Source organism: Malus domestica, chromosome 05 (genome assembly GCF_042453785.1).
Source record: "Malus domestica chromosome 05, GDT2T_hap1".
NCBI classification, from domain to species: Eukaryota; Viridiplantae; Streptophyta; class Magnoliopsida; order Rosales; family Rosaceae; genus Malus; species Malus domestica.
In genome coordinates this window covers 11676083-11699658 of record NC_091665.1, presented here as the reverse complement: position 1 = coordinate 11699658, position 23576 = coordinate 11676083, and the positions used below count along the sequence as shown (strand labels likewise).

The 23576-nt window shown below is 38.7% G+C and overlaps 2 protein-coding genes and 1 non-coding gene across 3 annotated transcripts; 1 reads left to right on the top strand and 2 right to left on the bottom strand.

Moving 5' to 3' along the window:
- Positions 1-2621: 2621 nt before the first annotated feature.
- On the bottom strand, positions 2622-2707 carry LOC114825312 (small nucleolar RNA U30). Its single transcript, XR_003773954.1, has one exon. It is a non-coding gene; the product is annotated as a small nucleolar RNA U30 (small nucleolar RNA).
- A 6523-nt stretch (positions 2708-9230) lies between these two features.
- On the top strand, positions 9231-10943 carry LOC114824786 (syntaxin-112-like). Its single transcript, XM_029102030.2, has 2 exons — positions 9231-9453; positions 9700-10943. The coding sequence occupies exon 2, from the start codon at positions 9726-9728 to the stop codon at positions 10617-10619; it is 894 nt and encodes a 297-aa protein (XP_028957863.1). The 5' UTR covers positions 9231-9453; positions 9700-9725; the 3' UTR covers positions 10620-10943.
- Positions 10944-19476: 8533 nt separating this feature from the next.
- On the bottom strand, positions 19477-22085 carry LOC103448411 (laccase-11-like). Its single transcript, XM_070822261.1, has 6 exons — positions 21751-22085; positions 21513-21664; positions 21172-21416; positions 20949-21077; positions 19940-20863; positions 19477-19815 (listed from the first exon to the last, which is right to left on the bottom strand). The coding sequence occupies exons 1-6, from the start codon at positions 21910-21912 to the stop codon at positions 19685-19687; spliced, it is 1743 nt and encodes a 580-aa protein (XP_070678362.1). The 5' UTR covers positions 21913-22085; the 3' UTR covers positions 19477-19684.
- Positions 22086-23576: the final 1491 nt, after the last annotated feature.

The following is a 23576-nucleotide window of genomic DNA, read 5'->3' as shown; positions in this document are numbered from 1 at the left end:
AGACAATATTATGACTTCACTTGGAAACTGTTAATGGGGTTGGATTTTGAATTAATTATTATCCATTTTAAATTATGGTGATAATTAGTAAAAAGTGAACGGGGATCAGGATGCATGCATGGATGGGTGTAAAGGTGGTGGAATTTATGATGATGAGATAAGAAGCCTAGGTAGGCTAGGCTATGATGGTGAGAGAAGAAGCATAAGTAGGCTAGGCTATGATGATGAGATAAGAAAGTTTTTGGTTGGATAGACTTTCATTTTGTCAGAAAGTCATCGGTAGCCATCTGGAAGATAGGCTTTAGCCTATGCCACAGATCAGTATTTTAGTTTCGCGAGTTGGAGTTGCAGTTGGACTCTACAAAAGTATCCGGCCATGCAAAGCAGAAGATATCAATGCTATAAATACAAGGTGCGCTGCATCATTTAAGCTCCCTCTAAGTCAACACACAAACTACCCTGCGCAAACTCTCTCTCTAGGCGAAACCTCTCAACAACCTTGAGATTTTTTTATTTTCTTTTTCCACCGACATATCTTCAATTGGAATAAACAACACTGTGAAAACAACCAGTGACATCTTCAGTTTGGAGAAATAGCACTGTTGCCATAGAATCAGTCGACCGCGGAGCACCTTCAGTTTGGATAAACAGCACTGCGTCGAGACCGATTGATTATCTATCCAAGTCTCGGTCAAGAAGGATTTTCGAGTCCTTATTGGCAAGGGTCATCTCACTAGCCTTCTTGACGAAGTGAGGTGTTACAAATTACTAAGCTCGGCGCATTGAACGTCAAGTTGTTTTATGATTGGATATTCACAAGTAAGTTTTAGAGTTCGGCATTTTGATGGTCTAACCACATTCACCATCAAGACATACATCTCTTTTGAGTACTTGTGTCCGTATAGTTTGGTGGCGTACTTATACTCTTACGAATATAATCATCGTGACCAAACCTGACGCCAATGATCCGTGAACTTTGCAAGACTAACAACCTTGTCTTCAGGCTCTAGAACCCGAAGGCCGAGACGTGTTCCTTCCTCGGCTGTAGTCACAAGATCAAGAAGTCAGCAGTGCGCCCAATGCAACATCAACACATTCTACTCCCCGGTCGAGCTCGGCCGATGAGTTGGCATGCCCCGCACATAACCGAATAACGTAGTTAGCTTATTAATTACTCAACCTGCGCGCCACGTAGGCTTGGTAGTTTTTAGGATTAACAGTTTCTTACGTGTGTTTAAATTTGGTAATAACACTCTATTCAGAGCATAATTTTTGGTAGATTTAATAATTTGTCACTTAATTTAAGTCATCATGCATGTTATAGTTTAGTCACTTTTTTGGTGTCGGTCAGCATGCATCAATCTTGGTGTCTATCTGAAAAAAAATCTAGGTTGAGGTTTGTCAATGAACATCATGTCCCAAATTTAGTGAATGATCGAAATTTAAATAAGTACAAGAAATTTGAATCAAACTTACCGTAAGTGGAAAATTTTGTATTAAATAAGAGTGAGCGAAATTATTGAGTATTAAGGTAAAAGAAAAAGGGCACAAGTGAACAGAGCCAACTAAACCAAACCAGTCTAACCAAAGCGATTTGGTTTCTCAAATCGTCGATCTATCCAAATCGAATTGACCTCTATAAAAAATGAAAAGGCTTCAAAAATTGATGCCAAGAGGGACACATAAATAACAAGTTTAGCGCTACACCATTAGCATCTCCACCAATTGGCAGAGGGTAATGACAATTTATGGTAAGGGCCATAAAATTGCCTTTATTTTTTACTCTAAAAGGTAATTGTCTTTGTGCAAGTTCTTCAGTTTGAAAAGGTGAAGATGAAAAAATTTAAAATCACTAAAATAAATTAAAATGACGAAAATTAAAATGACATAATTTTATTTTCTGAAATTTGTTAATTTTCTTGTTTGTTATTTTTAAACTATCAATTATAAAAATAGAAAAATGACGCCAATTTACATCAAAATCTCAAATCGTGAATGATAGCCTTGACAATAATGAAGAAGGGCAATCAAAGAAATCACTCGGCTACTCATATTAATCCGACTATTGAAGATGATCGAACTCTTGCCAATTAAAAAATTAGAAGCTTAAGTTGATGCACTTTTTGCAATAAAATTTCATTGTTTATTAGTAACAAATTATTTAATTTATTATAAATGATTTGTTTTTTAAATAATGTGATATTTCTACAAATAAAAAATCAATGTTCTTATAATAAACACTTATCCCAAAGGCACCTCGTTACAAAGCACTTTCAAACACAGCATTATTCTTGTTTAGGGGTTATGATCAAAGTTTAAAACCCCAGATTCTGACTAGTCCAATTCAAAAGACTCATGGCAATTAACTATTGCATAATATTTCTTCAAAAAATCCACGATTTTTATTGACCAAAAAAAAAACCCCACGATTTTTATTGACCAAAAAAACAAATCACGATTTCTGACCTTTTTCCACACAAATTTGACGCATTGTAAAATAAACCCAGAACAAGAAAAACCCAAAAAAAATCTAAAACAAAATAAAAACAGAAGTACAGAAAGCAGGAAAACTTTGAGTTCAAATAAAATAAATGAGAATAAGAAGGAAGAAGGAAGAAGGTGCTCAGAACGATTATGAATGGATGAGATAGTTTCTCCTCATACAAGATCAGATTAACGAGATTATAAATTTCTCATCATCATCGCACCTGCTTGCCTCCTACAAACCGTAATAATACAACGAAAACAGAGATGAGAGGATTTGGTTATGGAGTTCGGGGCGGCGAGAAGTTTGAATTGAGAAAGAGTGAAGGAATAGGTTGGAGGGAGGAGACGAAGAAGCAGATTGGTAACTTAGGTTTTGCTTCGTGGTGTTAGTATTTATAGCGGGGAACAGTGCCCTTGATTGCCTTCCCCTTGTGGGCTAAGAATTGGGTGGATATGGGCTACGAATGATAACTCTCAGCTGGGATTGTTTTTAATCGAAAAGGCTGATGTTCAGGCCCATCTATTATTCTTGGCAGTCCTTATTCAAAGGGTCTCTCCAAAGGGGAAGTTTCTTTTGGAGCTTACTAAATGTAAAATCACCGATAAGTGGGGATGGCAATGGTAGATAACTGCATGAATGGAACAGATGTGGGTATGAAAATTTGGGAATGGTGAAAAATCTTGAATATTATTCAGTTATGATTTTGAATATGATTATAGGGCTCCCAATTTGTATCCGTCCCCGAATTCGACCCAAATAATATATAATATAATTTATATATTTTCTTTATTCACCGAATTCATTACCTTCATAATATAAAAGTTGCATTTTATAAGAAAGTTCAAAAGTTTTGAATCAAATCAATGAGAACTCAATGGTACTTATGGAAGATATCAAAGATCAGCTAATGTCATCAATGTTTTAAATACAATGCTTTAATTTTTATAGTCCACAAGATATGAATCATTTTTTTTAATAAACGATATTTTTACACTGAGAGGGTGGGGTGATAGGCTAAGCCTCACAATAGGTTAGCAATAATATGGTTCAAACTCACATTTGGTGAGAATCGAACTTAAGACCTCTCACTTAGAAGTGAAAATGAATACAACTAAATCGTAGTACTAAGTGGCATTTGAATCATTTTATACATCCAATATTAGATGATGAAATTAATTTTTACTAAATTATAATGCGTAAACAGAAGGAATATATTTTTCGTATTGACGAAGATGGATATAACAGTTAACCGATGGGAAATCTGTTACCTTGTGGGTATAGTTGACAAACCCCGACCTAGATCGAGGCATGATGGCCGTCACCTGAGGATAATGTAGTCATGTACACAATGTGGAAGCAATATTAATATATGAAATGCGAATAAACAAAAAAAATCAAATCAACTAGAGCACTAGATAAGATAAGGTGCAAGTGTGATATTAAGTGTGATTGCACAACCAGAGCATAAGTAGCCTAAGTGAAGTCCAGCAGGACGAATACTAATTATGCCACACCCAAAGGAGATCCTACATTGGTGATAATCTGTCAGAACCTCTGTCAAATCCTCATAAGCCACCAACAAGCACTCTTACCTAAAACCTGGAGGGGCGCAAAACAGAAAGTGTGAGTGGGCAAAAACAAAGTTTTCCAAAACCATTTCAACATAAAAGATAGTAACCCCGTGTCGTAAAACCTGTATAATTTCCCAAAAAATAGAATATATACATATCTCAAAACCATGCTCTGAATAGTAATGTTCAAAAGTATGTCATGCCAAATATCTCAAAATAAGTGAATAAGTAACTCAGGTGAATTAACTTATGAGAAGTAACATATCAGCCGAATCCACCTAAAGTGGCCTGTACGGCTGAATCTATAGCTCAACAAGTATGGCTGCACACGAGTTAGAACCACCTAAAGTGGTTTGTATGACAGGACTAGGTGTAAAATAAATACGCTCTAGTGCTACGATTACTTGAAGACTGTGCGAATAATCGCGGGTCACCTACGAGTCGGAACCACCTATAGTGGTCTGTACTACGGGACTATGCACCTAACTTGGATCCAAGGTGAGTGCATGGTGCGGGAAGTGAACATCATGTGAAGGACTGTGCCCTAACCACGGGTAGGAGCACTAACACTGGGGTGCAAGTTTATAAGCTCTCAACACACATCACATAATCATCAATTCACATAACACAATCTACAACTCACATGGTACTTACCTAAGTGTCCACAGCGTCAAATCACATTTATGCATACCATATAAATTCATAGTCTAAGCATAAATCAATAGGCATGACATTTCAAAACATAATTTCATTTAAACATATTTTCTGGGAAAAATACCAAGTATATAAGTATATACTGAAAACCAAAAGCCCACTCACTGATATGTGGAAGGGTCGTAGCCCCCAAGTCTCGCTTGATTACACTCGTTCTCAAGATAGGTCTCACCTATATGTGAAACAACTATATAAACATTATTTTAAAGCACATAACCAAAACTAGTTAATAACTTCTCATACATTGCTCAATTTGGGTGTTTGAATATACCAACGAGATATACTCAACCCCACAAACATCCCCATATTTTTAGAAAAAAATTCTCGATCCCCACATGCCTTCACTCGCTGGCAATGGCACGGCCAGACGTGCCCTAAAGCGCAGGCCACTGCCGTCATTTAGCCTGACGCCGTCAGGAATATTCCACAGAATATTTCGTTAAATATTAACAGAAGCTTACAACATTACCTTACGCAGTCATGAATATTCCATTAATTTTGATGGAATATTCTTCGTCTTCTCCGGTGAACCTCGCCGAAGCCGCTGCTGGCCACCGCCTGTGTCATCGGAAACTGGAAAATTTTCAAATCTTCATATCTTCTTCATTTCTCATCCAAAATTCATGAAATTTGTACCAAACTGAAGCTTAGGATGAGAAGAACACATTCTTACCACTTTAAGGTCCTAAAACCAATGGAATCTCACCGGAAAAATTCGAGGAAACCGGCCAAACCCTGTAACTAGTCAAACCTGAGCTTCCTAACGTCCAAAACACTTCAAAATTGTCGTAAGCCCCTGCAAAGCTGTTTTAAGACTCCCTTAAGCCTTAAATCTCAGTGAAATTACAACGATCACAGTGCATCTTACCAGAGCTCGGGTATCTCGCGTTCCCGTGAACCGTTCGTCGTCCCAAAGATACAATTCAACTTGTGAAATCACGAGGAGTACGATGGTGATCTTAAACAACTTGATCCGTGATTGGAAGTGTTGGTTTGGAAGCTGTCCGTACGATTGTACAGAAAATGGGAAAAATCCGAGAGAGAAAAGAGAGAGAGTTAACGAGAGTTTGGGTGTGTGTGTGTGGTCCAAATGGCAACAAAACAAAACCAATAAAAATTTTACTTCTAATTGAGTCCAAAATATTAGGAAGAAAATGGATTGGCCCAAATCCTTGGCCTATTTACACACCACCACCAAACGTCTAAGGGTATATAAGTCATTTCACACCATCGATAAAATATTTCGGGACGGGCTGTCACAACCTACCCCCTTAAGAAAATTTCATCCTTGAAATTTCACACATTAACTTACGCTCTTCCGTCTCCTAGGTGGCTTCCTCCACCGAGTGATTCCTCCACAAAACTTTCACCAAGCGCACAGTCTTATTCCTCAAAACCTTATCTTTCCAATCCAAAATTGTTACTGGCTCCTCGTCATAAGTCAAATATGGATTAATTTCCAATGGTTGAGGAGGTATCACATGTGACGGATCTGAAACATAATGACGAAGCATGGGAACATGGAACACATCGTGCACTTTAGACAACTTTGGAGGCAACTTAAGCCTGTAAGCAACTTCACCGACTCGCTCGGTGATCTGATACGGTCCAATGTATCTAGGACTTAGCTTACCTTTCTTTCTGAACCATACAACACCTCTCCACGGTGACAACTTCAGAAACACCCAATCACCAATTTTATACACTCGGTCAGTAGCATGCTTGTCTGCTAAACTTTTTTGTCGATCCTGGGCCGCTTTCAGGTTAGTCTTAATTACTTGAACATTCTGAGTAGTCTCATCCACAATCTCAGGGCCCACCAAATGTCTTTCACCAACCTCTGACCAACATAAAGGTGTACGACAAGATTTGCCATAAAGTGCCTCAAAAGGTGACATACCGATGCTCGAATGGTAGCTATTATTATATGCAAACTCTATCAAATCTAACCACTGATGCCAGGCGTCGCCAAACTGCAATACCGAAGATCTCAGCATATCCTCCAATGTCTAAATAGTCCTATCAGATTGTCCATATGTTTGGGGATGATATGTCGTACTATAAAGTAACCTCGATCCAAGAGCCTTATGAAATGCCACCCATAATTTAGAAGTGAATCTAGGATTCCGATCCGAGATAATACTAACTGGAACTCCATGATACTTAACAATCTTTGATATGAACAATTCGGCTAATCGACTTAAAGAATATTTCTCTCACTGGAATAAAATGCGTTGACCTAGTAAGCTGATCAACTATCACCCAAATTCCATCATAACCATTTCGTGTATGAGGAAGCTTGTACACAAAGTCCATGGTAATGTTTTCCCATTTCCACTATGGAACGAGAAATGGCTACATCAATCCAAATGGCTTTTTCCTTTCAGCTTTGACCTGCTGACAAATAGCACACCTACTCACATACTCAGCACTTTCTCTTTTCATACCCAGCCAATAATAAAATGGTCGAATGGTATGATACATTTAAGTACCTCCAGGATGCATTGCATAAGCCGAACAGTGCGCTTCATCCAAAATTTCTTTCTTTAATTCCACATTTTTCGGCACGTACATTCTATTCTCCTACATAAGCATGCCATCAGTCTCTCGGATTCTGAGATCTTTCTTTTTCCCTTGATTTCTTGCCTCAATTAACTCCTGGATTTCTTCATCATTCATTTGAGCCTCGAGCACTCGATCAATTAATATTGGTCTGACCTAAAAATTAGCAAGTAAGGTTTCATCTGGTTTTTCCACCCCTAACTTCACTCCAATGGACCTCAAATCCACAAGAAGAGGAAATTACAAGTGTACAAAGCATTAATTCTCCCTTGAGGCTTCCTACTAAGTGCATCCGCCACCACATTTGTACGACCAGGATGATACTCAATCGTGCAATCATAATCACTAAGCAATTCAATCCACCTTCATTGTCGAAGATTAAGTTCCTCTGAGTAAAAAGATATTGAAGACTTTTATGATCCGTAAAGATCTTACAATTTTTGTCATAAAGATAATGTCTCCACATCTTCAAAGCAAAGATAATAGCTGCTAATTCAAGATCATGAGTAGGATAATTCATCTCATGAGGCTTCAACTGTCGCAATTCATAAGCAATCACCCTACCATGCTGCATCAACACATATCCCAGACCATTCAAGGAAGCATCATTGTAGATCTCAAAATTACCACTATCATCAGGAAGCGCCAAAACAAGTGCATGAGTGAGACAATATTTCAATTGTTGAAAACTCTGCTCCCAGTTATCATCCCACTCAAACTTAACATCCTTCCTGGTTAACCTCGTCAGCGGTAATGCAATAATTGAAAAATCCTTAACAAACCGTCTATAATAACCAGCTAGGCTAAGAAAACTCCGTACCTCAGTGACGGTTCGTGGTTGCTCCCAATTCTTCTTATTCTTCTTCTTCCCCAAATCTCCGTAAAAAATCGCTCTATTTTAGCTCTCAATCCGGAAAAATAAAAAAAAAAATAAAAAAACACCCCAGAAATTTCATGGATTTCAAAATTTTATTTCCGAAAATCTACACGATTTAAAAATTCAAAACAGGAAGATGAGATTACCGGCGCTGCATGATGTAGGAGGATTCTTTTGCAGATCTTTGAGTTCCTTCAAGATCCGCTTGGACGCCATCTATGAAACCTTGGATAAATCAACACACGCATATCAAAATCCATAACCAAAACCCATGAGACACAACCAACAACTTACACACCTACGAATAGAGCTCAATTCTCTCTCTCTCTCTCTCTCTCTCTCCCCCTCTCTCTCTCTCTCTCTCAGAAGAAGATATTGTATTCGTACCTGAGAGAAACAGTTACAAAGAGAGAATGAGATGGAGGTAACGACAGCGACGAATCGAGCCCCCCAGATTGACTCCGAGTACTGAGATGTGGGGTTAGGGGGTGGGGTGGGATAGGGTGGGTTTTTGGATGGGAGGGGAGGTGAAGAGAGTGGAGGCTTGGGAGGTGGTTGGGAGGCTCAGGAGGAAGAAGAGGGGGGCTTGCGGGGGAGGTGGGGGTGGGGTTCTAGGTTTTCAGGTTTTTTGTTTTTAATTATAATTTTTTTTGCCACGTGGCACAAATGTGGCATCCACGTTATCTCTTAACGGATCAATAGATATAAAATGTTACGGATGTATTATATTGAAACAAAATAGTACTTAAGGTATGAAAGTGAAATGTTTTGAAGATGTTGTATGAGGTTGCAATAGATTTCAAACATGAGATGGTTAAGTGTAATTTACCCAAAAAAAATCATCAATTAAATCATGATCCTTCATTTTTGGTACTACTGAATAGTCTAAACTGTTGAAGGAAAACTGCCACATCTAAACTATTTTAAAAAAAATTATAAAAATTTAAAAAAAAAAAAAAGAAAAAAAAAAAGAGAAAACTAAACGGAAATATAAAGGTAGGGCAACACATGAAATCCTATCAAACGACATCATTAACATAACGGCTACGTGGACGAAGTGGAGCGCTGTTAGAATTTGAAATTTGAAATTTAAGAGTGAAAAAAATAAAATAAAAAAAGAAGCAGAAAACCAAAATCCTACAAATGCTGAAGGCTTTTCTACTTCTTTCAAACACTCTTGAAGCACCCAAACGCTCCCATCGATCCTCAGCTTTCAATGCACTAGAATCGATTTCTTCAAGGTTTTCCTTCTTACCCCTTTTTTTTTTTTTTTTTTAATTTCTAATTTTTTGTTGAATAATTTTGTGCTTGATGTTTGTATTTAGAACGTAAAGAGACATTCCTGAATTAGATTCGATTAATTTAATGATCTTTCTTGTTTATGTTTTTGGTTTGTTCCAAATTCTCATAAATCAAACAATTGGAAGACGTAATCTCTTATTCTAACATGGTTTTTAACGAATTGAAGTCCTAAATTTTTTATCCAGGTTGGTATTCGAAAATCTCCCCGAAGATGAATGATCTAATGACCAAGTCATTCCTCAGTTACGTGGATCTCAAGAAGCAGGCTATGAAAGATCTCGAGTCCCAACCTGACCTTGAAATGGGGAAACTTGACGCCGCTGACGAACAGAACCTCGCCGGATTTTTCGAACAAGTGAACGCAATGAAGGCTGACATGGAAGAGATCACAAACCTCCTTGTTGATCTTCAGGACCTGAATGAAGAAACCAAGTCCACTCACAGTGCTAAAGTGCTCAGAGGGTTGAGAGACAGAATCAATGCTGATATGGTTACTATTCTGAGGAAAGCGAAAAGCATCAAAGCGAGTTTGGAGTCGCTTGATCGTTGTAACGTGGCTAATCGAAGTGTGTCTGCGGCCTACAAGGAAGGAAGCCCTGTTGATCGAATGAGGATTTCGGTGACGAATGGTTTGAGAATTAAGCTGAGAGAGATTATGAATGATTTTCAGATCTTGAGAGAACAGATTGTTAAGGAGCACAAAGACGGTCTCAAGAGGAGGTATTTCAGTGCCACTGGGGAGGAAGCGAGTGATGAAGTGATTGATAAGATGATTTCGACAAATGGGCAGGTCAAAACTTTCGAAGGAAAGGCGGAGCTGGTGATGGAGAATCAGGAAAGGCATGAGGTCTTGAAGGACATACAGAGAAGCTTGACGGAGCTCCATCAAGTGTTCCTTGACATGGCTGTGTTGGTTGAAAAGCAAGGCGAACAGTTGGATGACATCGAACAGAATGTGGCTGGTGCTGGGGCTTATATTAATGATGGAACTAATGCGCTTTCTGATGCTAAGAAGATGAAAAAGAGAAGAGGAAAATGGGTTTGTTGGATTGGCGCTATTGTGTTGTTTATGTTGCTTGTGTGTCTGGTTTCCATCTTTGCTTAATATCTGAAATTTTTGGAGGTAAAAGTTCATGTTCAACCATGGTTTGATTGTTACTGTAGATGGAATTTTGGCCCGTGGATTGCATCATTGCTTTACATTTGTCATCTAGAATGCAATGCGTGATGACATGGATCAGTATTCTTTTCTGGGTGCTGCAATATGTCTGATGAAATTTCTTCATCCTTGCACGTCTTTTTTCTTCCTGTTGTTTGTAATTTTCGGAAAAGAGGTTCTTTAGTTTGGATATGCTTGGCGTAGTTCTTACTTGTGATCTGAATGCCCTTTTGTAATTGGAGATTCAATTTGTTAGAATTGTTCATTGAAGCTGGTGTCTGTTTCCTTTTCATGTTGTGTCAATAAATATGTCAGAAAGTTATCTGTCGTCTTGGTCCAGGACTTGGAGAGCTTTAGGAGCTTTGGGTTCATAACGTAACATGTAAGGTTCGAAGCGAGGGTGTTCAATGAGTTCATTAGGATAGCGAGAGCTTGAAATTACTTTTAGTAGATATTGAGGCATACGAAGATTAAAATCTTTGAAACTCATGTTTTGATTGCCAATGTCATCGCATAAATTTGTTGCAAGAAATAGGGTCTAAATGCTAATTTAGGGCTTATTTGGGCTTTCAATTCTTGATATCATTCTTCTCACAAAGGAGGCAAATATACATAGAGGAAATTGTAGCAAAGGTCCCTCAACTTTATTTCTGTGACCATTGATCTCTTAACTTGTCAAAATGTGCAGTTATGGTCCTTTCCGTTAACTCTGTCAATATTTCTGTTAAACTCAGCCATGTGTGGTGCGTGTAAGGGCAAATAAGGAAACATGATTTCGTGAGGATTGAAGTCGATGAAAGTAGCAAAGTGGGCTGGGGTTACGAACAAAAACGTCCCAAGGGAAACTTCCTCCATGCCCAATTGAAACTTCATCCCCAACTGAAACTTCTTCCATGCCTAATCTCATATTCTTCAAATTCCCACCATGTATGACAATAATCGTCTTTTTGTGAAGAAAAACAACAGCAGAAACTTACTAGTTTTCTGCAAAATATCAGTGGATTCGAAGCGCGTATGGATGATGTAGTGTGGAAGAGGAGAAGGCTTGACTCCACTAGTATATAAGAGAAGGCATGAAGGAGAAGGTTCACTGAACCCAAGAGCAACGTGAACGATCTGGAAGCCACTGCCAATGAGGAGAAGGCATGGAGGTGTTACCAGTAGTACCAAGAAGCCGATAAGGAGGAATATTGTAACATCCCACATCGACCAACGAAGAGATGTATATGCCCACCTTCTATAGCACAAGGCCTTTTGGGAGCTCGCTGGCTTCGGATTCCATAGGAACTCCGAAGTTAAGAGAGATTGTGCGAGAGCAATCCCAGGATGGGTGACTTACTAGGGAGTTCTCAGAAACAAAATCGTGCGGGCATGATCGGGGCCCAAAGCGGACAATATCGTGCTACGACGGAGTCGAGCCCAGGATGTGGTGGAGCCTGAGTCAGAATGTGACGGTTTGGTATCAGAGTCAATCCCTGATCGGAAGTGTGTTGACGAGAACATCGAGCCCCTAAATGGGGTGGATTGTAACATCCCACATCGATCAACGGAGAGGGGGTGATGTGCCTTATATGTACATGCCCACCTTCTATAGCACGATGCCTTTAGGGAGCTCACTGACTTTGGATTTCATAGGAACTCCGAAGTTAAGCGAGATTGCGCGAGAGCAACTCCAAGATAAATGATCCACTGGGAAGTTCTTGTGAGAGTCAAGCCCTTGTCGGGATGTGACAAATATGAGTAGGCAAAGTATGGGAAGGAATGTAATTCTATTTTTTGGCCGTCTTTTACTCTTGGACAAATTTTATATCTACTTCCAGTGGATTATTGCCATACATGGAGGTGATTTCAAGAATATGAGATTGGGTTGAGGATGAAGGAAGTTTCAATTGGGTACAGATGAAATTTCCATTGGGATGTTTTTCTTCGTAAACCCCAGCAACCCGAGCCCCCTTTGCTGCTTTCATCAACTTCAACCCTCGCGAAATTATGTTTCCTTATTTGCCCTTACACGTGCCACACATGTGATTGAGTTTAACGGAAGTATTGATAGAGTAAACAACAAGGACTATAGTTGCACATTTTGACAAGTTGAGGGACTAATGATCACGAAAATAAAGTTGAGGGACCATCGCTCCAATTGAGTTAGAATTGAGGGACGATTTCTACAATTTGCTCATATATATAATACAATGATTTACAAGGTAAGAATATGCAACAAAATATTGTCATAATTATACAGACTCAAATCCCCATAATTACACACAAAAGTCGACTTCCTCCAGCACTCCCCCTCAAGTTGATGCGTATATATCGTTGATGCCTAACTTGTTGAGTGAGTTGTAGAAGACTTGACTTGCAACGACTTTTGTCAGGATGTCTGCCAACTGATCTTCAAATTTTACAAAAGGAAATTGAATAATATTTGTATCTAACTTTTCCTTAATAAAATGGATATCCACTTCCACATGTCTAGTCTGATCACGCTGAATTGGATTACGTGAAATATCAATGGCCATTTTTTAGTCACAAAACTGATTTGATGCAGACGTCGGTGGGTACCCAATTTCCATAAGTAACTGCCGAAGCCATACTAATTTGCATACTCCTATCACCACACCTTTGTATTCTGCTTCTGCATTTGACAAAGTAACCACTTTCTGTTTCTTGCTTTGCCAAGTCACTAAATTGCCTCTCATAAATGTAAAATGCCCCGAAGTAGACTGTCGATCAGTAATATTTCCCACCCGATCTACATTAATATAATCATCCACCTAAAATGTCCATTCTTCGAAAACATGGTGCCTCTACCTAGTGCAAACTTCAAGTAGCAAAGGATTTGTTCAACCGCACCCATGTGGGTTTCACTTGCATAATGCATAAACTAGCTTACAATACTTACAACATAGGCAATGTCAGGTCTAGTGTGAGACAAGTAGATTAATCGCCCAACCAACCTTAGATAATGGTCTTTGTTAGTTGGGATTTGGTCAGGGTACACGGCAAGATGATGATTCTGAATGATAGAAGTGTCAGCTAGTTTATGGTCAAGCATTCTGGTTTTTGTCAACAAATCTAGAACATATTTCCTTTGAGATAGAAATACGCCTTGTTTCAACCTAGCCACTTCTATACCCAAAAAATACTTAAGCTCACCAAGATCTTTCATCTTAAACTTGGTTGCCAAGTAATACTTTAATTTCAAGGTTTCTTCCTTATCATCGCTTGTAACAATCATGTCATCCACATAAATAATGAGTGTTGTTAATTTACCCACTCGACGTTTTAGGAAGAGTGTATGGTTGGAATTGCTCTGCCTAAACCGATACTTTCTCATAGCCATCCGAAACCTCCTAAACCATGCTCAATGTTATTGTTTCAATCCATACAATGCCTTGTTCAATTTCAATACTTCTCCCGATTGTGATATTGATGTATACCCTGGTGGGATTTATATGTACACCTCTTCCTTAAGATTCCTATGTAAAAAAACATTTTTCAAATCAAATTGTTGTAATGGCCAATCTAAATTGGTTGCCAATGGGAGCAACACTCTAAATGTATTATTCTTTGCTACCAGAGCAAATGTTTCTATATAGTCAACATAAGTCTAGGTGTAACTCTCGACCACTAGTTGTGCCTTATACCTTTCAATGGACCTATCAAATTTGTACTAGATTGTATACAACCACCTACACGCTACTCTTCTTTTTCCTTGCAGCAATGTAACCAAATCCCTCGTTCGGTTCTTTTAAAGTGCATTCATTTCTTCCTCCATCGCCTGGGTCCACTGAGCATTGGATAATGCTTCCTTCAAGGAACTCGGAGTACTATCAATGGATACTTGTTGTATGACAGCTTTGTTGGGTTTTGACAATTTCTGTGATGACACATTGTTGGCAATAGATATTTGTTTCTTTTTCCCTCGTCTGGCAAGTATCGAGGATGTGGTATTCCTGAATTGTAACTGCAAGATAACTGAGAACTCAAAATATTAGACACATCAATAGGCGTAGTAATTAATATCATCAATAACCTCAACCTCAAGTGGTTGCACCATTGCAGCCATGTCTAGTGGTTGTTTGACTGCCATTGGCACTGTTCCCGTGGCTTTCTGTGTGGGCAGTAGCACTGCTAGCCAAGTTGGCAGTGTTGCAGCTGTTATTGGTTGGGCTGGCAGTGCCATGTTATCTATTGGCATATTTAGGGCTGGTTTGGTATTGCTGTGCTTTGAAAAAAAGCTGCTGTGAGAATAAGCGGCTGTGCTGTGAGAATAAGCGGCTGTGAAATAAAGCCAGTAGAGTGTTTGGTAAACTTTTTTGTGAAAGTGCTTTTGGAAAAAAAAGCAGGATGATAGTGTGTCTTTTCATTAAAGGAGCACTGTAGCTCCGTGTGCTTTGAAAAAACTGGCTTTTTTTCAAAGCAGCAAATAGCAGCTTCAGCTTTTCCTTTGATTTTCAGCTTATTCTCATAGCAGCTTCCAAAATAAGCCCTTTTTTTTCAGTTTACCAAACACAAAAATGACCCTCAGCTTTTTTTCACAGTGGCTTTTTTTAAAATCACCTCAATCCCAAACGAGGCCTTAGCAGTGCCATTGGAGCTGCTGGCTATGCTTGTAGTTTGGTCCAGTTCTGGTTTTCATTCCTTGTCTATCCCTGAAGAGTAGGGTTGGAGGAAAATGAAGGATGAGGTTACATCCGTAGTGACATACATATGTCAAGTGGGGGATGATAGCAATAATACCCTTTTTGAAGTACTTAATACCCCATAAAAATGCAACGAAGAGCACAAGGGTCAAGTTTTGTCTGTTGATTTTTTAAAGGTGAACAAATCCGACACACCCAAAGACATGGGGTGGTATCATTAAGAGGGACGTAGAGGCTTGTAATAGTGTTTAAAAATCCAAGATTTTGGACGGCATTCGATTGATATGTAGCAATTTGAATTGCAACATCCCAAGAGAAGCATGGGACAATCGCACCAATTAACTAGGCCCGGCTAGTTTCTAAAAGATCTTGATTTTTTCGCTCTGCCACCCTATTCTATTGAGGGGTCTGAGGACAAGAGTTTTATGGAGGATACCAAGATTAGTCAAATAATGGGCAAAATCATGATTAACATATTCTTTGCCATTATCAGAATGCAAAATCTGCATTTTAGCATGAAAATGAGTCTAAACCATGGTGTGAAACACCTTGAAGGCTGAAAACATATCACTTTTTTTCTTAAGAAGATACAGCTAGGTCATTCGTGTGCAATCATCCACAAAAATCACAATCTATTGAATGCTAGAAAAAATAGTAATTGGAGATAGTTCGCAAACATTAGAGTGTATTAATCCAAAAGGAGTAACACTTTTATTAGAACTCAACGGATAAGAAACATGATGACTTTTAGCAAGAATGCAAGTGCCACACTTAAAATCGGAACTAGAACATGCAACGAACAAATCCAAAAACATATTTGTAAATAATTGAAAGACCGATGACCCAAATGGTGATGCCACAACCATACTTGATGTCTCTTGTGATCAATTGTTCCTTAGACTAGATTAACTCGGCCCGTACTAACATCATCCAAAAAATAGAGATCCCCCTCTTAGTACCATGACCAATGATCTTCTTCGTGAGAATATCCTAGATAAGACAAAACTTCTTATACATCAGTACACAATAATTGAATTGCTCAGTACCTTGACCAGGAGACATCAATTTATGCTTTAGTGGAGGCACAAGTAATATATTAGGTAAAGAGAGAGAGTTGAAGTAAGATGCACAGTGGCAGTACCAGTAACAGGAGAGGTTACACCACTCGCATTGGTGATTTTATGTCGTAGTCGGGTGGAATCACATGCTAGATCTTGAGGGTCATAAGTCAAGTGGTTCGTAGCATCGGAGTCTATAATCCAATCACATTGAATATTATCACTATTCACATGTAAGGCATAACCACAGTTACTTGATAACGCCAGAAAAAACTCGATCAAACAAGAAACAATATGAGGATTATCCTGAGATATTAAAGATAATTGAGACATCGAGGTTGTGATATTCGCTTGTCCTTGCTTGGTGTCTTGCTTCTCTCGTTCCCATTGTCTTTGAAGCTTTAAGGGTTTCCACCATTCAGGATAGCCACGTAGTTGAAAACATTGGTCACGACCATGTCTCTCACTGCCATTCAGGATAGCCACGTGGTTGAAAACATTTATTCATATGGGAACAAATGGCTTGGTCCTAGGTTGAAGTGGACATGTGTTGGGTCGTGGGGCTATTTGGCAACAAATAGGGACCCCTAAGCTGGGCTTAAGCCATTGGCCTAGAGCTATAGTCCTAAGCTCGGTCCAATGGGCTTCTCTTGGGCTCGAGACATGACCTTGAAGAAGGAGGGGCTCTCGCTGCTGGGCGTGCAACCATGGTAGCCCCATTACTCAAAGTTCTTGCACTATTGTTCATCACCGCATGTCTCATAGCTTCTTGTCAAAGATAAGCAAAGGTTTGTTCGATAGAGGAAAGGGGCTCAGTTTATAGAATGTCACTATGAATTTTATTGAATGTGTTGTCTTATCTTGCAAGCAATGTATAAACACGATCCGTTTGAACAATTTTATTATAAATTTCAGTGTCAGTGTTGCACTTCATTGGATGGGGTCGTCGATAATCGATTTCTTGCCATACTGACGGACGTGTACCAAACGGACGAATTTTGGAGTGATTCAAATTGGAGGACGTTCATGTGTCTCTTGGCTTATTCGTTTCAAAATTTGGGATTTTTCTACCAAGCGGTTATTTTCTGGAGATTTATTAAAAGAGCAGTGTGCGTTGTTGGAAAGTAACGTTTCTGGGTTTAAAGTGCGTTTTTGGAGCCCAATATGACCTCAGATGGGTTCGTGGTCTTCTGAAGAAGTGCTCAGAATAGTACGAGCTTTAAATCCAGCTATTTTGGGCCAGTTTTGGAGCTGTTATGAGTCCAAAACGTGGCTGTGCAGATTTCTAGGGGAATTTACCAAGTCAATTTAGGATTATGTTTCCTATTTTATTTCAATTTATTTGGTTTCCTAGTTTGATTCTAAGACCTTTTACTAGGAGGATTTTATTTAGAGCAGTATAAATAAGCCTTTTGGCAGACCTAGGGTTGGTCGTCAACGTACACAACATTAGAGAGAAGAATTTGGCTAGAGCTTAGAGATTTTCGGACTTTATTCTACAAGTTGTTTTCATTCTTTTTCTATTTCAATACAATTCTTTTGATTTTAATTATGAATATGCGTAGCTAATTCTCTTTGATAGGGTGAGGCCATGATCCTTAGCAAGAATACGTAGTTTAATTTTAATTTTCTTATGAATTTATGCATGCAAGTTTTGAGTTGTAAATCATTGTGCTTTAAACTATATGTTTGTCTTAGTAATTCGTGACCATTAGGATATTTACAAAAGTAATTTGATGCAACTTTGGAGGAGGTCTATCCCTAAAATTGACTAAGGCTTCTTGTGGTTAACATGTGTAGCTACTTAGGATGGACGACGCATCTTAGGAGTTAAATGGTTTTTCAAAAGGTTTTCACAAAACTTAATGAGTCTTGCATGTTCACATTTGATCTGGACGCCACAGACGAGTTGCATGTTAGATATGCGTTCTATGTTGGAGGTTCCAAGTAGGACATACTATAGGAAAACCTAACCTTCAAATTATGCACGTGTAATTCGTAAGGAATTAGAAGAACTACGTAGGATTGTTAGGGTGATGGTAGAACCCTATTATTTTCTCATTTTGAATTCTAAAAATTGTTCCCTTGTTCTTTTTTCTTAAAATTGCAGATTTTAATTAATTTCGTTTTTCTTAATTTAGGTCATTAAATCACCATTTTCCCATCTTTGTTTTGAAACAATTATATTTTGGTTTTTCATAAATTTTTTAAAATAATCCCTACGGAAAACGACCTTACTTGAGCCGTTTATACTACAACAACCTTGTTATCTTGCAAGTATTTTGTGTGATTTTAACCTCTTTGCGTAGGTACCTAAAAATCCTATCAAAGGTCATTATAGTATCTCTCCACTAGTCAACTATCATGCCTCATGCGAGAGGCCTTGTAGGCAAGATCGTAAACTTGAGAAATATCGGAGCCATCATAGTACTTGTAAGCAACAGCATCCCACACTTCCTTCACCATTGGTAGTCAGAGAAAATACCCAATTAGATTGGGTACCATAGAGATTGTTAGCCAACCTTTCACAATGGCATTCTCTATGCCCCACTTAGTGAAAGTTGGATCATCAGTAGGGGATGAGGATTACTTCCAAACAAGTATTTCAACTTGTCTTTACCAGCAATAAACATCTTGACAATCTAGGACCAAACTTCATAATTGGCACCGTTAAATTTGATATCAATCGATGTAGCGTATGAATCGTGATGGATGATATGTGTTACAACTTGTGGTAGAGTCATCGGGTTCATGGTAGGATCGGGATTATTAGTGTTTAGGGTAGTAGTAGTAGGTATAACATCGGTTAGGGTGGAACCAGTGATGGGGATTTCACCATGAAGAGGCAGCAGATTTTCCATGAAGGCTCGAAATTTTTTTGAAGGGAACAGGCAGAGCAGAAATCTTAGGATCTCTGCTCTGATACCATGCTAATTGAGGGCTTATATGGGCTTTCAATTCTTGATATCATTCTTCTCACAAAGGAAGCAAATATATAGTACGAACTTGATTTACAAGGTAAGAATATGCAACAATATTTACCCTAATTATACGGACTCAAATTGGAACAAATCCTCCTAATTACACGCGAAAGTCAAGTCACTCCAACACTAAATTCACATTTAAAACAATCCGATACACATTACATTCTTTTATTGGTCTTAGAACAAGAGTTCTGCTTGTAGAACTCCTGCACTTCGCAGTAATGTTTGCAAGAATTTGTCAGACAAAAGGCTCAAAATAAATAATAGTTCATTTTCTTCGAGAAACCCAAATTTGAGTTCTCCCAGTACGTATGTGCATTGAACTAACAAGGTGGAAGGTCTTTAGGTGGAGGCAAGACAGAGTGATCAGTGTCTTTCCCATTTTCCACCACAAATGCAGTCTTCAAACCCCAGCTGGTATGCAGCTCCAAATGACAGTGCATGAACCACACACCTAACGATGATCAAATGCCGTTCAAAAGAAATTAGTAAAATATCTAAAAATAACAAATAACTTGCTTAATTAGTAAATTTGAAGTTTCATGCAGCACACTATTTGGTTGTGTCGATGTGTTTACCTGGATTGTCCGCCCTGAACCTTATCGCAGTCCAACCACCGGTGGGAACTCCGACTGTGTTTCTTTCAGGAGGATCCACCAAATTATACTTAGCCGGGTCGTTCTTGGGGTCAAAGTTCCCAATTCCAGAGCCAACAACAAAGAAATTGTAACCATGAAGGTGGAAGGGATGAGACTCCACTGTGAGGAGATTGGTGTCTTGTAGCACCAACTCTACTGTTGAATTGAAGGCAATCTTGCTAAGCCTGGTGCCTTGTTTAGTTCCAAGGTTGGCTGTGAGTGGAGCACTAGTGTAATTGAAAGGCGTTGGAGGGTGGTCTGGGAAATCTGTGGTAAATATTCCTGTGGTGTTGAAATAATGAGCTTGAAGCAGCCCAATCTGTGGCATCACAAAAGTGATATTGTTTAAAGCAGCAGTGAGGTGTGTTCCATTCAGGCAAGTAGGACAGGGGTTGATTCCTAAACCAATAGTGTAAAAAAGATGTCGATCAACTTTGAGAGGTACATTGGCTGGGAACTGAGCTGTGTTTAGACTTCTTAGCTTGCCATCGTAGCTTAATGCGAAAGCAGTGTTATTGACTGCTGGAAGTTGAGGAAGGATTGGCCATACATAATTTGGGATGCCTTTATATTGTAGTATAGCAGTGGCAGTTTTGTTGTCAACGGAAATGGGTGCATCCATGAATGGCCTGGCAGCCATGAAATATCTGTTGGGCACTTGAGTTGCTTGAACAAGAACATTCGCAGTCTGGCCCGGTGCTATCAGAATTGCTTGGGTTGTAAATGGTTTGGTATAGACCGCATCAATTTCTACCACTGTCAAATTGTGGCCAGCAATGGCGAAGAATAGCTCATCATTTAGTGCAGCATTAATGATTCGTAGCAGGTACGTCTTTCCTTGTTCAACATCTAATGCATAGGTATCTGAGATAGCAACAAACCAGAAATTACAAGAAGCATCTCGAATATCTGGTGTCTAAGAATCTCTCTTTAGAAGGAGCTGGCTTACGTTTTTCAGAACATGGAAACAGAGGCCCTGGCTTCCCATTGATGGTGTGTGCATCTGACATATCTGGTGGCAATCCAAGTAGGTTCCCTTTCTTAACAACCTCTTCGACGTCGTTGTTCCACCATTCTCCTACAGCATTGACGAGAAACAAAACAATTATTTTCTGCATATAATCTGAATTTTTCTACATGTATTTCAAAAACTTGTGGTCGCACTCTCCCACCTAAGACAATGTTAGCTTCACTGTAAGGCTGAGGAAATGGAAATCCACCCTCTTGTTTCGGCAAGATGACAATCGCTCCGTAGACAGTAGCTCTTAGCCAAAAGATGTGAGCATGCCACCAAAGTGTTCCTCTTTGCCCGGTTACAGTAATATTGTAGGTATAGCTGTTCCCTGTTTTGATAGGGCATTGTGTGATGTAGGCGGGCCCATCTGCCCACCCATTGCGATATTGCTTCAGTCCATGCCTGCAAAAATCCACCAAATTGTTCATCAGTACAACCCAAATGTTCGTATTAATCATGCTAAATTAGTCAAATAAATTCAAATATAAATGTTCATACCAGTGAATTGACATGTTATATTTTGCATGGTTGGTAACATTTATAAGAAGTGTATCTCCTTCTCTAGCATAAACTGTAGGTCCAGGGAACCTCCCATTTACTATAACAATTGGCTTCGAATGGCACAACCTGCTAACATTCTTCACTTGAACCTGAAAATGAACGTATATGATCAGTAAATAAATGGATAAATAAACTTATAGTCTGCATGTTAAGGCTGCCATTACGAATTGCTCACATCGAATTGGTACTTCTTCAAAGCAGCTTCACCCGGAGTTAAAAATAACCCAACAAAGCATAAGTAGAGAAGACCAGAACCCCAGCAGAAATTGTTGATTTTCACCATTTTTTTAGACCGGATTGTTCGTATGCAACGGAAAATTTTGTAGGGATCGGACATGATAGAAGGTCAAGGTCTAATGGTTTTATAAGGCTGGCCCAAGTTCTAAAAAAATTAAGCATTAGATAGAGGCCGTACAGGTTGCATATGGAAGCTTTGAAGCAAACGACTGATGGGGACTTAGGACTCTGGTGTTATGAAAAATTGAGTTGCTGAAGACCTTAATTAATCTTGTTACTTTAGTGCTTGGGAAAGTATATTTATAAGCAAAGAGAGCTATATGTGAATCCAAACAAAGCTCTCTGAGCTTTAACGTCAAGAAAATGGTTGCCTTCAAGTGTATTATATTTCTTGTTAATATATGCACTTCCTCATCTTCTGGGAGCATCATATTGATTTGTTTGCAAGCATACAACAACAACAACAACAAAGCCTTTTCCCACTAAGTGGGGTCGGCTATATGAATCTTAGAACGCCATTGCGCTCGGTTTTGTGTCATGTCTAAATAGGAAACTTCCTCTTATTCTACAGTCTAACATATTATGTTGTTAAAATTGTTAATTCGAATTTGAATTGTTAGATTAATATAGATCCAACTATAAAGTATACGTAGGTGGTCAAAATTTAAATCTTTTAGTTTAATGTGAAAAATCACAAGAGCTTTCCATTTAATACGGGAAGGGAAACAAGAAGAACCTTGCTTCTAAGCCTTGGAATCAATTGTTTATTCCATATTTGGTTATACTGCATGCTTATTGAGGACAAAAGCTTACAATACCATCTAAAAATGGTAACTGATCAACATATGGTTGGTGACTAGTTGTTTGGTAGGAACATTTAAACATTTCACCCTATTTTTCTTGGGTTGGGTCACTTCTCGAGCTCCTTAAAAATTGTTGTTCATTCTTATGAAAATTCCTGGATCCGACCTTGCAACGGGAGGAGCTCTCAGCGTCTCATGTGTGACATTGTAGTCTTAAATGTTTCATAAGTTGTCCACTGCACAGTGAGTAATAGTAGAAGATGAAATGTTTTTCCACTTAGCTTGTCTTACAGCCCAAGTTTTTATGTCTTACAGCCCAAGTTTTTACCACTTAGCTTGTTTCCCGTACAAACTTATGACACCATTGCGCCAACTCTACTACTTTCACACCTTTCCTTCTCATCCATGATTCCTGAAAATTTAGGCCTCTTTTGGTATAAAAGATTTGATTGGAATTGATTACTCTCCGAATTCCAAGGAATATATTTTGACTGTAGAGGGGAATGCTTTTTCATTTTAAGGGATTAAAAGATGATTAGACATGAAGAGGGTTTTTTCCATCTAGGGGACGATTGGAATTGATAAGTTTTCGTCATGAGTAATTATTCTCCTACATTTGGGTTGGTTACAATTTTTTTTTCATTCTTTAAACATACTTTAGAATAGTGATCCCTTTATTTATCCATTCTAATTCAATCATCTATAACAAATGAGCTCTTAGTTTAACCCACCAGTTGGGAAAAACTTCCAAGACTTGGTTCAACGAAGAATTGATGATTTCAGAGTAATGGATTTGCCACTTGCAAGGAGGGAAGACTTCATTCACATTAATGACTGTTGGACAAATGCAATCAAGAAAGCTTGTCTTTTTTGAGGGTGTAGAACAAGCCCTTAGGGCTTGTTTGATATAACTATTTTGTTAGCTTTTAGCTTTTTTGTGTGTGCTTGAGATACGTATGGA